Genomic DNA, 17267 nt, shown 5'->3' with positions numbered 1-17267 from the left:
CACTGTTATGGCAGAGTTCCAACATGAAGGCAAAGCACCTGCAAGGGAATTACCCTTAAACTTTTATTATGACTGCATTTGCATAATATTATTTTTTCTTTGGTCACAGAGAATAATCTCTTAGGGCTTGATTCTTACTAATTCTACAAGTCACTAAATAACTTAGCACTGCCTCTCACTTTCCTTATGAATGTCCATCTTCCATTTTTGTTCATAATCAGGACTTACAAGAAATCTGGCTGCATGTAGATGTCATTTTTGCTCTATTACTAAAAATGCTCTAAGGGAGAAGTTTTTTTAAACTTCATGTTCTGGGATACATGTGCACAACGCGCAGGTTTTTACATAGGTATACATGTGTCATGGTGGTTTGCTGCACCTATCAACCTGTCATCTAGGTTTTAAGCCCTGCATGCATTAGGCATTTGTCCAAATGCTCTCCCTTCTAGGGGAGAAGTTTTGAATCTTCCGAGTATCCCAGCACATGAATATCTAGGCTGCCCTGCCTTTGCATTGAAGATTATTGGTTTTATTTCTGCTGTTTAAGTTATTTGGATGAAACTCATGTGAAACTGACTCATGAAACTGTAGGGAAGGCAAAACTTCACCTCTATCCTCTTAGGACTTTTTAAAAAAGTTATCCTGAGAATTAAATTGACAGGAGACAGATCAACAGAAAAAGAAGCATATACATTTACTTAATACATAGCATGGGAATCTTTAATAAAGAAATGGAGGCCCAAGGAGTTGAACACTTACCTACTGAATTAGACAAAGAATAGTAATTTGCAAAAAGGCAACTAAATTATTTGGGGAGGCAAGAAGAAAATAATGATTTTAATAAAATCTGTACAGAATCCTCTCAGCCTCACTTGCCCCTCCTTGATGATAAGAGTGTTGCTTTATTTCTAGTATAGGGAGGATATCCTTCGCACGGGAATTTCTTCTCCTGCCTTTAAGAAACAGCAGGAAGGTCAGAGCAATCTTGTGACTGCTGCTTTTCAAGTGCCTTTAACTCAAAAGAATGAGTATACATGTCAAAGTGGTAATATTTTGGAGTGGCATATTCTGAACTTTAAAACAAACCTAAGTGGATTGAAAATAACAATAGCTTTGGGAACATTTTATTAATGTAACTATTTACAATAAAATTCTTTATTAAGAAAAGAAAACCATGAAGTAAATACCCTGGGAAACAAAACCCTAAAGCAAGGTCTGTCTGGGTCTAAGGATTCAGAGACACATCAGGAACACCAAATTCCAGGCCATCCCTGCCTGGTGTGATGTTTAGTTTGTGTCAGAAGTAAGATTTGGTTCAGACTTGCATTGACCTCTCAGTGATACTCCAGGGCAAGGGTTATCAATTCTAGCTCCTACATAGAATCCCCTGGAGCTTTCCAAAAAACCCTGACGTTCAGAACTTACTTTTGACCCATTAAATTGTGGTCTCTGGGAATAAGGCACAGGCATTAGAACTTTTTAAATGCTCTCCGAGTGATCCTAATGGGCCTCCACTGTTTAGAAGAAGAGTTCCCTAACTGTGTTCTATGGAACTCTAGGGTGATTCCTGTGGAAGTGAGGCTGCAGGTTAAGGCTGCCACTCCTCCAGACCCTCCATCCAAATTCTACCCCTAGTTTCCTCTTATTTTATGTCTTTTACATGCTTCAAATAAATAAAAATCCATTTGGGAAAAAAGTGGAAAACACTAGAGAGATATGATAAAAGTGGAACAGTTTTGATTGAAACAAAGTCCATCTCACCTTTAGTTGGGACAACAAATTTGTCTGTAGGGAAAGAGGTAGGGAAGGAGGCCGTGTTTTTGAGGACATTTCTCAAAAGAAGATGGAAATTGACCAGTTTGTAAGCATATATTTCTTTAATTGCTTGACTTCATGCATAGGGTCGGTGAAACCCACTCACAGTTAGCCAACTGTTTAAGGAAGTAACCCTTCTTAAAACACTGATTACTATCCCTCGTTCTTCCTCCATGACACAAATACCAACGAACCCCCTGAGAGAAATAATTGTGTTCTGTTGAAACTATCAGAAATTATTGTGATTGCAGAAGCACATGTCTTTATGATAAAATATAGGCACAGAATGTTTTTACAATGCAACTAGTCACCATTTTATAGGTTATAAACTGCCAAAGAATGCATTTATCTTGTTACTCAATATCATGAGTTCTTATTTTGCTGACTTAATCCTATTTCTTAAAATGACCCAGTGAATGTGATTAGGTGAAGTAATTAATTCATTTTCCCATTTTAATCTCAGTTTTCATTGCAATTTAAAACTTGTGAAGATTTCTCTCTGGAATTGGTGTGGTTGTAGGTTCAGGAAACCTGAAATTTTAAAAAGATAGCTGGCCAGACGGAAAGAAAGGTGCACTCTAAAATATATAAAAATTAAAGTTTGGGGATTATTTGAAATCTTTTATAAACTTTCCACTGCCAAAAATTCCTTCTGTATCAATTGTCATTTTTATCTAAGGAAATTTTTAAAAAATAAAATGGAAAGTTTACTTCAGTGATACAGTAGAAGTACAGTTTGAGTATAACTATCCTAAGTATTTAGAAACCCAAGGTGAAAAGCTGTTCAGGATGGGAAAGAATCCAGGGGCCCAGACAGAGGCCAGGAAACTTGGAGATAGACCTCTATTCCCAAGAGGACACTAAGAATCCAATTGACTGGGAATTCACACACTACTGACTGTAAGATTTAGGACAACAGAGTTGAAAGAGACTTTGAGATGTACAAATTCAACATCCTCATTTTACAAATGAGGGAACATGCTTTCAAAAGTTATATGAACAATCAAGAATATACTAAAGTGAGGCAGAATTTGTGTGATGGAAATTAGGATTAGACAAATGTAGGTCCAAATTGATGCTCAATAACTTAACAATGGCTTAACCACCTTAGCCTTTTTGGGCTCTAGCATTATTTATAAACATAGAAAAGGTAATACTTCCTTCCCAGTATGCTTGTGACACTTAGATGAAACAAGAGCCAAGACTTCAAGTTGACTTAGTTTTTAAAATTAAATTAATGAAATTCCAGTAGTAACATAGAGTGGTTTAGTTTTAAATTCAAAACAATATAGTTTCTTGAAAATGATATAGCACAGAAAGGAAAATAAGTTGAAAAATTTCCAACTCTTTTATTGAAATGTAAGAAAATGATTCTCCAGAATGAAAGAGTAAACTTGTAGCAGGAAAAATTGTTCCAAAAAGACCTACCCAAAGGCCTATTTAACATTTTTGGACATGAAAGATAAAGAAACCAATGAGAATATAGGATAAAATGTCATGTTAGTAATAAAGAAAAAATAAAGATGGCATCAGACATCAAGGTGTGGCACCTCAGCAATATTCAATGACAAAAGACAATGAAGTAACGCTTACAATACACTCACGTAGAGAAAGTATGAACCAGACAAGCTGTCCTTCAATTAGAGAACAGGCCAACAGGCTGAATATGTAAGAATTCAGGGAATAGCGTTCCTATGAGCCTTTGCTAAGAATGATACTAGAAGGTAAACTCCAGCCAAGCAGGAGGTGATTGACGAAACTTTAGTAAAATAACTGATTTCATTTATTTTGTTGTGTACCTTATGAAAATTTTCAAACATATACAAGTGTAAAGAGAATAATGTAATGAATTCCATGTACCTGCCATCCAGTTTCAAAAGTTTCCATATTTTGCCAATCTTGTTTCATCTTTCAGCTTTTTCCCTAAACTTTCTTTTTTCTAGAGTATTTTAAAGAAACTTCTAAACATCATGGCAGTTCACATATAAATATTTAAATATACATCTCTAACTGAAGAACTTTTTAAAAACATAAACCAGCACACCATTATCACACATAGCAAAATTAATAATTCTCTAAAAATCATCTAATATTCATATTTTCCTAAATATCTCAAAGATATCTTGTTACAGGTGGTTGTTTTGAAACAAGATACAAATAAGGTCTATATAGCATATCTGGTTATTAAGTCACTGATATCTCCTTCATTCTCCTTTTTTAATACTGTTAATCTTTGGGGAAACTGAGTCATCTGTAAAATGGAATGTTCTGTATCTAGATGTACCTGGTTGTTTTCTTGTGGGGCTAATTGCCTTGTTTTCTGTTACTCACATTTCCTATAAACTAGCAGTAATGTCTAAATACTTGATTAGGTTTAGCTTTTTAGGCAACAATATTTCACAGGTGGTACTGTGTATTTGTTCTTGCCTTGCCTCCTAAGGCACGTAATATCTGGTTTGATTTTTAGTGATGCTAATATGGATGAGTGGCTTCAAATTGCATAGGTCTGACCCCATTCTGCTTTCACCTAATAGTATAGAATTCATTATTTATTGTCTAGATTGATTATGTCATCAGAGGTTGCAAAATGTTTACTTTCAAATTCTGAAAAGCCCTACAAACAATAAAATAATTAGTAGAGAGATAAAATTAATAAACATAAGACAATAGCTTTTCACATACTCAGATAACAATCACTTAGAAAGATGTAGTGGAAAAAAGAAACCATTTACAATAGGAACAAAGAAAACACCTACAAATAGAGTTTACAAGAAACATGTAAAACTTACATGAAGTAAACTTTAAAATATCCCTAAAGGACAAAAGGTATCCTTGAATGAATGGAAGGCACCCCAAAGTCTTGGACAGGTTAATGACCAATTCAGTAGATCTGGAGTGCAGCCCAAGATTCTGAGTTTCTTACAGCCTGCTTTCCCCAGAATAGCCTGCTCTGTGCTGTAGAGCAGTTATTCTCAAGATGTAGTCACTAGACCGGTAGCATCAGTATCACCTGAGAACCTGTTAGAAATGCAGATTCTTTTGCCTCACTCCAGACCTACTGAACCAGACACCCTGGAGGTGGAGTTCAGCAATCCACATTTTAATAAGCCCTCCGGATGATTTTTATATGGACCAAAATTTTAGAACCACTGCCTTGGTGTTATCAAATTTAACTTGAACTGGAATCAGCAAGGATTATGTTAAACTGCCGGCTTGACTCAACGGGTCTTAGATACTGTCTGATTCTGTATTTCTAACAAGCTTCATCGCGATGCTGATGTTGACGGTCTGAAGATAACATTTTGAGGGACAAGACTAGAAGAACAGTCTGTTTCCAGCTTACTGAAGGCCAGCCTAGTCTGAAACCCTCGCTTGCTATTTTTTCCTAGATATTAATGACAAATAATAGCTTAATGTGTTTCTCCTCCCAATAATATGTTTGTGTTCCTTTCAAACAAAATTTATTTTAAAATTTTTAATAATTAAAAGTTTAATAATTAAAATATTAAAAAAATAATTAAAAGTGAATCTCCAGCTTTGGTGGAGAAATTTTAGAGAGATACTTATCAGCATCTATCAAATCATGCTATAGATGCTATACTGCTAACTGGAACCTAAGGAAAAAGAAAACATTATTGAAGAAAATGTTCTCGGCCGGGCGCGGTGGCTCACGCCTGTAATCCCAGCACTTTGGGAGGCCGAGGCGGGCGGATCACAAGGTCAGGAGATCGAGACCACGGTGAAACCCCGTCTCTACTAAAAATACAAAAAAATTAGCCGGGCGCGGTTGTGGGCGCCTGTAGTCCCAGCTACTCGGGAGGCTGAGGCAGGAGAATGGCGTGAACCCGGGAGGCGGAGCTTGCAGTGAGCCGAGATCGCGCCACTGCACTCCAGCCTGGGCAACAGAGCGAGACTCCGTCTCAAAAAAAAAAAAAAAAAAAAAAAAAAGAAAATGTTCTCTATGCATAGTGAGAATGTATAAATGTATAAATACAATTTGCCTCTAATTTTTGTCTTTTTATAAATTTTGATTTTCATGTTAGTGTTCAGGCTCTATCGCTTCATAGTGCCCCAAAATTAAGTGACTTAAAGCCACAAACATTTATTTAAGCTCATGATTTTTGGGGTCATGGAGTTGGATAGGACATAGCAAGGACTTCTCTACAAAGCCTGCAGCCTCCACTGGAGTGGGTCAAATGTTTGGAGATGGCTGCAATGATTTGACTAGGGCCATAGATCTGGGGCCTTTTGTTCTCATTGTTGGTTGGACTTCCTGGTCCTTCTCTATGTCACGTACACTGGGGCCTGAATACTTAAAATGACTCCTTCGCTCACGTGTCTGGCTCCTAAGCTAGAATATCTGGGACAATTGGAGCCATTGGGATCTCTCTCTCTCTCTCTTTATCTTTATCTCTCTCTCTCTGCCCCCACCCCCTGCAACTGGCTAGCTTGGGCCTTTTCAGAGCTTGGTAGTCCCAGGGTAATTGCAGTTCTTACACAGTGGCTTTTACCAGACTGTTGAGCATTGCAACATTGTAAGAGACCAAGGCATAAACTGTGATACTGCTTAACAACCTACCTTCATGTCTGCCATAGTTGAATGGTTCATAAGGTCAGATTCAAAGTGAGGATAACAAGACTACATCTGCCAGAAGGAGCCATTGAACCATGTTTAATTTATCACATGTGCTGGTTAATTTTAGATGTCAACTTGATTGGATTAAGGGGTAGCCAGATAGTTATTAAAGCATTATTTCTGGGTATGTATATGGGGGTGTTTCCAAAAAAGATTGGCATTTGAATCAGTGGACTGAGTAAGTAAGGAAAATCTTCCCTCACCTAATCTGGGCAGGCACAATACAATCCACTGAGGGCCTGGGTAGGACAAAAAGGGAGAGGATGGACAAATTTGCTCTCTCTCTCTCTCTCTCTCTCTCTCTTTCTCTGTCTCCCCTCGAGTTGGGTCACCAATCTTTTCTCTGTCTCCTGGAGTTGGGTGACCAATCTTCTCCTTCTCTATTGGCCCTTAGAAATAAAAACTTCAGGTTCCTTTGCCTTTGGCTCTGGGATTTGTGCCATCAACTCCCCTAGTTCTCAGGCCCTCAGACTGGGGCTTAAGCCACGCTACTCACTTACCTGATTCTCCAGCTTACAGGTGGCATATCATGGGCCTTCTCAGCCTTCATAATCACATGAGCCAATTCCCACAATAAATCCTCTTATATATATATACACACACAATATATATATAGCACATATATTTTGGTATATATTTGTTATATTTTGTTGTATACAATAATATATATAACAATATATATTCCCACAATAAATCCCATTTCATATATATTTTATGTATATATACACATGAATACACACACACAGACATACACACACATACACACACATGCACACACATGTGTATGTATGTATGTATATATACTGTTGTACTGTTGGTTCTGTTTCTCTGGACAACCCTGACTAATATACCACTGTTAAACGTTTATTAAAATGAGAGACCCAGGTACACCAAAGATAGCCCAAAATTGCTTAGCTAGAACCAATTTAAATCCAAAAAAAAAAAAAATCTCACTGTAAAACTTCAGAAAGTTCATCCCAGCCGAAGAAAACCCATGGTATATTGGCAAATATGTCATATTAGGACGTCTCTTTTTTTCCCAGAGAGCCAGTTTTTAAATCTTCATCACACTCTGCTGTTTGAAATCCAGATAACATTTCCAATATTTCAACCTCACAGCCCCTCACCACCTTCACTGACTCCCTATATAAAATCAGTAGTTCTTCACCATGACTGCACATTATAATCACTTAGAAAGCTTTTAAAAGAAATTTCAATGTTCAGGCCCTAACCCAGAAAAGTTACATCAGGTTCTTAGGAAATGGGACCAGACATTGAGATTGTCAAAGGGCCCCAGGTGATTCCATTGTGCAGCCAGCATCGAGAGCTGCTGACAAACACAGATAGATGCTTTCCATCAAACCTCTCACACCAACCTCTTAGCTTTTTCTTAATGATTTTGGGATCTAAAATGAGAGAAGTCCAGGCACTACCCACAAAGGAAGTTAAATATCCCCTGGCTTGTACAACAGAGAAAAATGAGAGGGAAATATTAGAAAATTAAGATAATTACCTTAGAGAATTCAGAACCACCAAAGTCTAAATAGAATAATATAATTAATAGTTGAAGTACCCGAAATATATCATGTGAGAAGCGATAGCAGTTTTCTGCTACCCAATGACTTCTAGATTGCTTTAAGCAGTTTTTAGAGTAAATCAGTGGATCATCAGGCTTTGAAACAACTAATCTGAATCAATAATGTCATGGTTCTCTTGTTAAATGTATACATTTTCAGTGATGCTTTAAAGGTCTCAAATAGAAAACCATGCAAAAGTTTTAAAAGTTGCTTTCGACACATTTATTTTATAATATATTACTTTAAGGTATAATGCATATAATTATGTAGTGATTTGTCTGCCATGTCTTTTTGTAATCTTTGTTAAAGACCTTTTTTCCCCACTTGATATTTGATATGAATAAGCTGAATGTATCCTAAAGCCGAATTAAGTGGTTGAGCCTGAAAAAAGGAAGGAACTGCACAGGAAAAACAAAAGAATCATATATATGTGTACACAATTTATTCATGGGATAAATTGGACAGAATCAGCATTAGGTGCCATGCAATTTTTCCTTGAGTATATTCCTTGTATGGGAAAGCATCACATTCTTTTCAAGAGCATTCTGCAATCCTTTCCTCTTGTGTAATAGGGTAGTGGTGGTAGGGAGAAGACAAGATCTTCAGGGAAAATTAGAAGTATAAAAAGGGAGTCAGCCTGGGCTTGGGTTAACTCTAGCCCAAGGACCCCCTCCATATGCTTCAATTCTAGACCTGGAAGAGACTGTTGTGGCAGACATTAGTATGACCTTTGGGTGCCCTCTCTAGATATCCAAATTCAGGGTGCCAATGTCCCAGTTCTGCGGTGTAACCTCCTCTGGAAGATCACCCTTGGACCAATGGAGACTCCTCACCTGGAGTTTTATGAGGAACGCTCTCTCTTGCCCCGGAACGACTCTCGGCTGCAATGGAAGCCCCAGAGCACAGTTGGGTCAGGAGGAAGCTGACATTCCAGAGCCCCCATAGGTCAAGCTGAGGCTGAAGTCCCAGAATTTCCTGTAGGATTGATTGAGACTCCACTTGAAACTGCATTCTTTCTTGTGTGTATCCTGCTAATACATTTCTCCTAAGAGGATTTCCTTCTTAATAAATCATGTATACACAGCTCCCTGTGTCAGGCGCAGCCTCTAGGGAGCACATCCAAAGACAACTAATGGTCCACACATCTTAAAGTCTCTGCTATCAAAGCCGGCTCATGCTGCTGCCTCCGGATACCCATTCCCTCAGGATACTCAAGAGCAGACACCAATTTGCTCTCCCTATCTTGCTCCACTGCTCCCAGGACAATTCGTGGGACAGATAAGTTTTCTTGGACTTGTTTTGTTCCTGAGTAAAGGACTGTTAAAAAATTTAGGACCAGGAGTCAGGATGAGAACCTGTTAAGTGGCTTCTTCCAGAGGAGGAGGATGAGCTCCTCTGCTACTTATGAAGCTGCAGCACCAAGTACCCAGCCTGCCGGCTTCTTGCCAGTCAGCTTGGAGTTTCTTGAATGAGGCAGTCATTGTCATGAGTGTAAGCTTTCTGAGTGCAGAAAGTCCCTGGAGTTGAGGGTAGCAGAAATATGCCCCAGATATGACTCCTCAATCCTCAGTTTCTCACAACTTACCTACTTCTATAGAATTTCTGTTTCAGCCTCTCAAGCACTGCAAGAGAGGCATGGGCCTTGGTTCCTATGTGTATTTTTCCAGCTCAGAAGACACTTAAAGGCAGACAAACTTCAAGTCAAGAAAGATTAAGAAAGAGAATTCTTTGCTGAATTTTGTCTCCCTTTATTCTGAAAACTCTACTCCTTCACATCCCTAATCCCTCTTCTGTCCCTGCCAGATACACACACAGATGTCTGACCCTGCACCTCCAAGTTCCCAAAGATATTGTATGTAGAAAAAACACCTTTTTTAATTGACATTCACACTCAACACTAAACACTGCTTGCCATCAATTGTATGGGTTTTCTCCCACGCAATTGGCCAATTTCTCCCACACAATTGGCCAATTCTCCAACACCAACTGGATATCTTAAATTCAATTCTGGCATTAATCGGCATTAAGTGCAGACCCCCAGCAGGTTAAGGGCTCAGTCCCATAAGACCTCCCCCAACTTCAGACACCAGTCACAAGCAGTAGCTTCCAAAGTTACTCACATCTTCTATCTGACATGGCTACAAAGCAGAAGTTCCAATGAGTCTCAGGAAAGAGCTTTATTTACTTTCATCCATCTATCATAAAAGAATATAACTCAGAAACGGTCAGATGGAAGAGATGCACAGGAACAGGTTTGGCAGAAGGGGCATGGCGCTTCCACGGTCCCTTTGGGCACACCACCCCTCATGTATTGAGCAACGCAGAAGCTCTCTGAACCCTGTCCTTTGGATTTTTATGGGAAGCTTTATTCTTAGGCATGATTGATTAAATCATTATCCATTTGTGAGCGACTCAACCTTCAGCCCCTCTCCCTTCCCCAAGGTCTGGAAGTGGGCCTGAAAGTTCCAACCCTCTAAACACATGGATGGTTCCCCTGGCAACCAGACCCCATTCTGAGGCCATTCAGAAGCCACTAACCATCAGTCATCTCATTTGCATACTACCAGACACATCACTTGGGAGGTCCCAAAGGTTTTAGGAGCTCTGCACCAGGAATAGGAAGAAAGATCAAACACATATTTCTTCTTGTAAACGACAATAACATAGATATGTTCTGGGTCCTATACTTGTAGGATTCAGTTTGCCACCATGTTTCATGTTAATAAAAAGTTAATATTCAGTTTTCTCAAACTAGGAGACATAGACTCCCACTGATATAGGTATGAGCCACAGCACAAAACATAGTTCTTTTTTTAAGCACAATTCTTCCCAGAGATTTAAGGAGAATTTATGTACATATACACATACACATATGTATATATATACTGACGTGGATATAGTACATTGTAGAATGCAAGATTTGCATTATTTCTGATAAATGTAAGACTGTAATACAGTTTTATGCCAGTACTGCTTTGGACAGTGTCCCCAGACCTTTAGTCAGGGTCAGTTTACCCTAGTATAGTCTGAATGTTTGTGTCTCCCCCCAATTTCATGTTGGGGGAGAATGTTGAAATCCTAACCCCCAAGCTGATAGTATTAAGAAGCAGAGCCTTTGAGAAGTAATTGGGTCATGAAGGTGGAGCCTCCAGGAATGGGATTAGTGCCTTATAAAAAATGCTGAAGGGAGTTGATTTGCACTTTCCACCATGGAAGTTCACTGAGAAGGCAGCAAGCAGTTTGCAACCTGGAAAATTGCTCTCATCAGAACCTGACCCACAATACTTGTAAGGGTCCACTAAATGTTTTTAATTTCTTTTAAAATCAGAAGAAAATACATAAACTTTTAGGCTGAAGAAAATGCTAGTCAATGCAGTTATAAATATATAACTTTTATCAATGTTATATATTTATCAATGCAGTTATAAATATATATTTCTATATATATATATGTATTTGTTACTACTACTTTGAATGTAGGAAGTGGTTCACAAAGGCAAAAGTACATAAAGCTCACACAAATCATGATGCAGCCCTGCTTCCAGGGACGTATTTTCAGTATACAGTGAAAACGTGAAAAACTTTCAGTTTCAGGCATCATATTCTTGCAACTTTTCATTTTTGAGAACTGAGGTCTTCAGATTCTGAGGGAATGAATTCCAGAATTTCATACATCCTTAAAAGGATAGATTTGAAGGACAAAGATTCCTGCTGATCACACTGCAGGAGCCACTGTGTAAGGCAATCTGTATTAAAAGTAACTTGCTCACTCACAAGCCATTGCTTCTGCCCCTAAATTCTGCAACCAATATTTACAGAGACCAGTGAGCCCTCTCACATGAGTCTCTCTGTTGAATGATAAAATCTTAGATCTTGGAGCAACATTTGGGCCTACTGAGCCCAACTCTCCACCAATGCAAGAGTATCTTTGTCACCCTTCAGCATCAATTTGAGCACATACTGATGCTCCACTTAAGACCTTCAAAGCAGTTTCCTTTGTGTTATTGTCTTGTAAAGATACTCCAAATGTAAGAAAATACAGAGATACACAGGTTACTGGTGATAAGTTAGGAGGATCCCAGAATGAGCCTCCCACTCAGCACCATGAGTCAGTGATGGTGGATGAGCTACACATTGTGGGCAGTACCCACAAGGACCATTGTCGTCTCATCATCCTCAGGGCTAAGTTCCAGACCATCGTCCACCACTCTGTGGAGGGTGCTGTAGTGTTGCCGGCTTTGGTGGAAAGAATGCAGCTCTGAAGCAGCCTCCCAGGCAGCAAACGTAGGCATGGGAAAAGGATCTGGCCTCTTGTTTTCAAAAAAGCATTTCAGGTTCCTCTCGCTCAGCTTGTTGGCATAGTCCAGAAATGTGTTTTCCAACTGCTCCTTCTCCTTTTGTGCATATGTCTTCCAAAAACTCAGCTGGAGGTAGCTAACTTTAGATCGGCAGCGAGCATAACATGTGGTGAGCAGAGAGAAGAAAGATGCTGAACAAATCAGGCACCATCCTATAATCTTAACAAGAAAGAAATATTGAGTACACATGAAAGCAAAGTAATTTAGGGAGCTAGGGTGGTATTATTGAGAAGTGTATAGCTAAATTATTACCATGTTCTTTGGCATACCTCATTTGAAATCATTCATCTTAATTTGTAAACACTTTAAACTCACTTTTTGAATTTATTAGGTAAACTCAAAATAAAGTTAGGGTTTACCTAATCTCTATTCTCCTCCCCAACATTGCTGGTGCAAAGAAGGCAGGCAGACGGAAAAGAGTACAAAGTATAGGTTACATAAGACTTACAGAAATCAAGCTCAGATAGTATTAGCTCTGAGAGGAAAATATTCTGTGCATAAGTAAATGTGGTCATTTGAGCAAATGACCAGCTCTTCAGCCACGCATTTTTAGGCATTGATAAATGTATATACATGGCTAGTGACTGATTTTTTTTCTGTCATTACTGTCCATGGAAAAGGGAGACAGACGATACAATCAGGAAGCTGAAGCCATAAGAATTTAAAGGCTGAGAAAAAATTAGGATCATTAAAATCTTGAAAATGATTTGTCTTGATTTTTGATAATTAGAAAAAACAAACTCTTTCCTGAATATGAAATGGTTCAGCTTTTCTCCCCTGGATCTTAAAAGCAAAAGTTTAAATAGCTCAAATTATCTTCTAACTTTTTTGGCTCTAATTCTGTTTTCACAATTGGAATTAATTTTATGTTTGGAAAACTAACATTTTTTTCAAGGTGTCTCTTGACATTTAGTTTAAATGATCCTTAATATTCTTTAGCATATGAGCCTATTTGAAAATAGAAATAATCTACAAATGAGCCCATTCAGACCATAACAAAACCACAAATAAGCTTTAAATCAGTGGTTCCCAACTTCTGGCTCAGATACAGAGTGTCTGTGAAGGGTCTCAACCTCTGCACCAATGCCAACTCTGGACTGGCACTACTCAGGTTTAAATCTAAACTTTCCCCTTACTGTGCATATTCTTGTATCTCAGTTTCTTCACTTGTGAAATGGGGGTTACTCACCTTGAAGGGTAATTTGATGGACCTAATGAAATCATGCTGGACACATGTATTCATTCAGTTTTAGCTAATATTATATGCTGCTATTCTTCAAATGTATATACACTTATGTAATTGTGTTAATGAATTCATAATATCTTTCTGTACTTATAATTAATGAGTGAGGCACAACTACCATCATGTGAAAGTCCTTGAATGGCTTGTGGTTGGCTACCTTGTATCTTCCTCTTTCCTTCATTGTCTATCTTCCTCTTTTTCCACAGCTGAAGCTTCTGTACGCCATCTCATCTCAGTATCGGAGCCAGTTTCAGCTGAGTTATAAACTATTCCATCAGCTTCAGGTCCCCTTCTCCCTTTCACATGACCTTTGCATTGACCGATGCTTCCCCTCAATTCACAGTACCCAGAGTCAAACTAGAGCATGGTGGATGCTTCCATAGCAGCCCTCAATAGTGTCTTATTTTGCATATGTTCTCCCCCAAACCCTGGCAGTTTTCCTCATTGACTTGGAACACCTACTGTGTACCAGAAACTTTATGCCCATTTATGTCTATCATCTCAAAATCTTCCAACTACTCTCCAAAGTAGGTGATATTACCACCAACTATGAGAAAACTGGGACTCAAAGAGGTCGAACCACTAGTTCTAGGTCACATAGCTGGCGATTGATAGCGTCAGCATACAAACCCAAGGCCAGACAATTCCAAGACTGAGCTCTTTCCACTACTCCATTCTATCTTCCTTAAGAATAGAGACTCATCCAGCTAGAATTTTTGTTTATCTGCCCCACCCATGGATGAATGTTCTTTTCCACCTCCAGGCACATGTCCAACTATTATTGGTCTGGACTATATGTTGCCTCCTGCCTATCTGAACCTCTGTATTCAGCACCTGCTGTTGATACGACTCCTCTTGCCCACATTCCTTATGCATCTTCCCACAGGAATCAGCCCCAGGTCCTTCTCATTCTGACGAAGAATCAGCAAGTCAGTGTGCTCAGTCTAAGTTATGACATGATGTGCATGGTTTCCAAGTGCCTGTGTTTAGAGCGGAGAAGCTCACACAGTGATAGGTGTTTGGGCCTGGCACTGACTGAATGGAGCCTGGTGCCTGAGGACATAAACCATAAATCAATCATTCTATCATAAGAGTTGTAAGTTATACCCTTCTTCAGTAAAAGACACAAGACATTTGGGAGCCTGGTATGTTTTATCTAAGATGTGCTTTATGCATTAAAGAAAAGATTTTGTTTTGGAGAATTTTTTGACTTACCAATTTATGAAGAGTATGACTTTACTGCCAACCAGCTTTGGAGTATATGATTTTAAAAACAGACTTTGCCTTGATGTGTTGTTACCAAGGCAAATCCTTGTTGAATAATGCTATTTCAGTGCCTTTATTCTGACGCAGATAGCGTTCCTGACAATTTGTAGATCTGCTTATCAACTCTTACCGCTTGTTTTGCTTTTGGGAATGCAATTCTTACTACCTATAAATGGGAGGTCAGTCCTTCCTAAGGCTGTACATCTGGATTTGTGTTCATGTGCCTGGAGGAATGACAGGCTACTTCCCTGCATCAATTAGGTAAAGATATGATTTCTTTCTGTTACATAAAACAATGCCCCAATCTTGAGCTTCTGAAGTAATTAAGAACCTCTTTAGCTGTATAGCACAAAGAGTATAAAACATAATCTCCCTAGAGAGTACGGTCACTTTTTCACAGAAGCTATTTAAAAACTGCTGATTCCTACTTTACAAGGGAAATTCTTCTCAATCTTGGTAATATTTATACACAGAGAGAGCGGTTGCCAGAAATCATTCAAGAGACTCTCTACACTGATTATATTACACGCAACTTTGAAAAGTATTAACTCATTTCATTCAGCTACATTTTAATAGATGAATAATATATGTGTGTGTTTGAGAAACGAACTTGAATATAAATAATTGACAGAAGGCAGTAATTTCCAGTTACAGCTCTGCCATTAACACTCAATTTATGATTTAGTGTTAGACATTATTTATTTACAAAGTCAACCCAGAGAGAATGTTTTAAAGTACTTAAGTATTTACTATTTACATATAGACAATCCAGTGGATATTTTCTTTTCAGAACCGGAAAAGAGATAATCCAGTCAGCAACTTTACTGAACCATCCAGCCTTTCAAAAGCTTTTCCTGAGATAGTCTCAATGCTGCATCAGGTTTCAGTTTCCATTTAGTTTCAAAATATTCGGACAGGACACAGACTCAGCCCTGGCTGAAAGGAGGACAGAGAGAATACTTCAAGCTCATGCTGAGAGAAAATGGCGAGTTTGTGTTTTCTTACCTGAGACTGGGCCTGAAGGGACAGTTTCAGTTCTTCATTGATGGTAGGTAGCATGCTAGTTTTGCCACAAGAAACTTTGTGAAGTTCTTCCCAGCACTCTTTGGGCTTACCCTTGCAAATCAGCTCCAGGAGTCCCGAACTTCTCGTCCCGCTCATGGCACATTCATAGAAAGTTCCATTGAGCAAAGCCACAGAAAGCCACATCACTGGAGCCACCAATGAGCTCAGAGTGATCTGGCCAAGGACGTAGAAGAAACGGCAGCTGTGGCCTCTGGGAAAGATTTTCCTGGGATTCACACAGCAGCCTGTGAAGAGTCTCCATGACCTATTGTTCAGAAAGAATCCCAGGATCAGTAACACCCAGGCAGGAGCAAAGAGGAAAACCAGCCCATAGGTCATATTCTCAGTGCTGCAGGGGCACTTAAAAGCCACAACAGAAAAGAGACGCTCACTTCCCACGGTCAGCAGAGCCATGAAGCTGTAGCCAATAACAGTTTTCTGATTAAGGAAGAATTTTAAAATGCCCTGAAAAGCATCCATGTTGGAGATGCACAAAGAGGGAAAATGCTGTGCCTTTGTTATTGGCAGAGCTGCTGTGGCAGTAGCTGAGAGTGGAGCTCTTTCTTCATCAGAAACAACAGTCCTTCTTCTCAGACTGAATTGAGCCAGATAAGGAAACAGTGTCATTCCTTAGGAATGACTGTTTCTCAACATGTTTAGATAATGCCTCCTACTGGTGGAAATAGGGCTGTGATACTGCAGCCTAAAGGCTGAGAATAAATTCAAAGTGCACAGGCTCCATTTTTACATTCTTTCCATGTGGCTTGGATTGAAAGTCAGAAGAGAAATTCTCACTCATACAAATAATAGTCTAGGAATTTTCCAGTGTAAGGAATCAACATTAACAGAAAGAGGTTTCAGCCGATTGATCAGGAGACAAATCAAATCTGCAAACCTTGAATTTTTTTCCTCTTGCTATGACTTGAGATTTGGAAGACAGGGATTTGCTTTCTTTTTTCATATATATAAATACACATGAAAATTATATATATATATGTCAATAGCTTTGGGGTACAAGTGGGTTTTGGTTACATGGATGAATTATGCGTGTGTGTGTGTGTGTGTGTGTGTGTGTCTATATATATATATATATAGAGAGAGAGAGAGAGTGCTGAATTCTGAGATTTTAGTGCACCCATCACCGGATATGTATGTGTACCCAATATGTATTATTTTATCCCTCACCCCAATTCCACTCTCCCTCTTTCTGAGTCTCCAAAATCCATTATACCACTCCATATGCCTTTATGTACCCACAGCTTAACTCCCACTGATAAGTGAGAACTACAGTTTTTGGTTTTCCATTT

The 17267-nt window shown here is 38.9% G+C and overlaps 2 protein-coding genes across 2 annotated transcripts in view; one reads left to right on the top strand and one right to left on the bottom strand.

The window, feature by feature from the left end:
* The window catches only part of TRAPPC3L (trafficking protein particle complex subunit 3L), a 45388-nt gene that overhangs the window by 16843 nt on the left and 11278 nt on the right, over window positions 1-17267 (top strand).
* Window positions 12011-16497, bottom strand: CALHM5 (calcium homeostasis modulator family member 5). The gene is given in 2 exon segments (NM_001194517.1): window positions 12011-12545; window positions 15901-16497. Coding segments are annotated over 2 exon segments (930 nt in total). The 5' UTR covers window positions 16441-16497; the 3' UTR covers window positions 12011-12155.

This window comes from Macaca mulatta, chromosome 4 (genome assembly GCF_049350105.2).
Source record: "Macaca mulatta isolate MMU2019108-1 chromosome 4, T2T-MMU8v2.0, whole genome shotgun sequence".
Lineage (NCBI taxonomy): Eukaryota > Metazoa > Chordata > Mammalia > Primates > Cercopithecidae > Macaca > Macaca mulatta.
The sequence above is the reverse complement of the archived record's forward strand: the minus strand, read 5'-3'. Positions and strand labels throughout refer to the sequence as shown.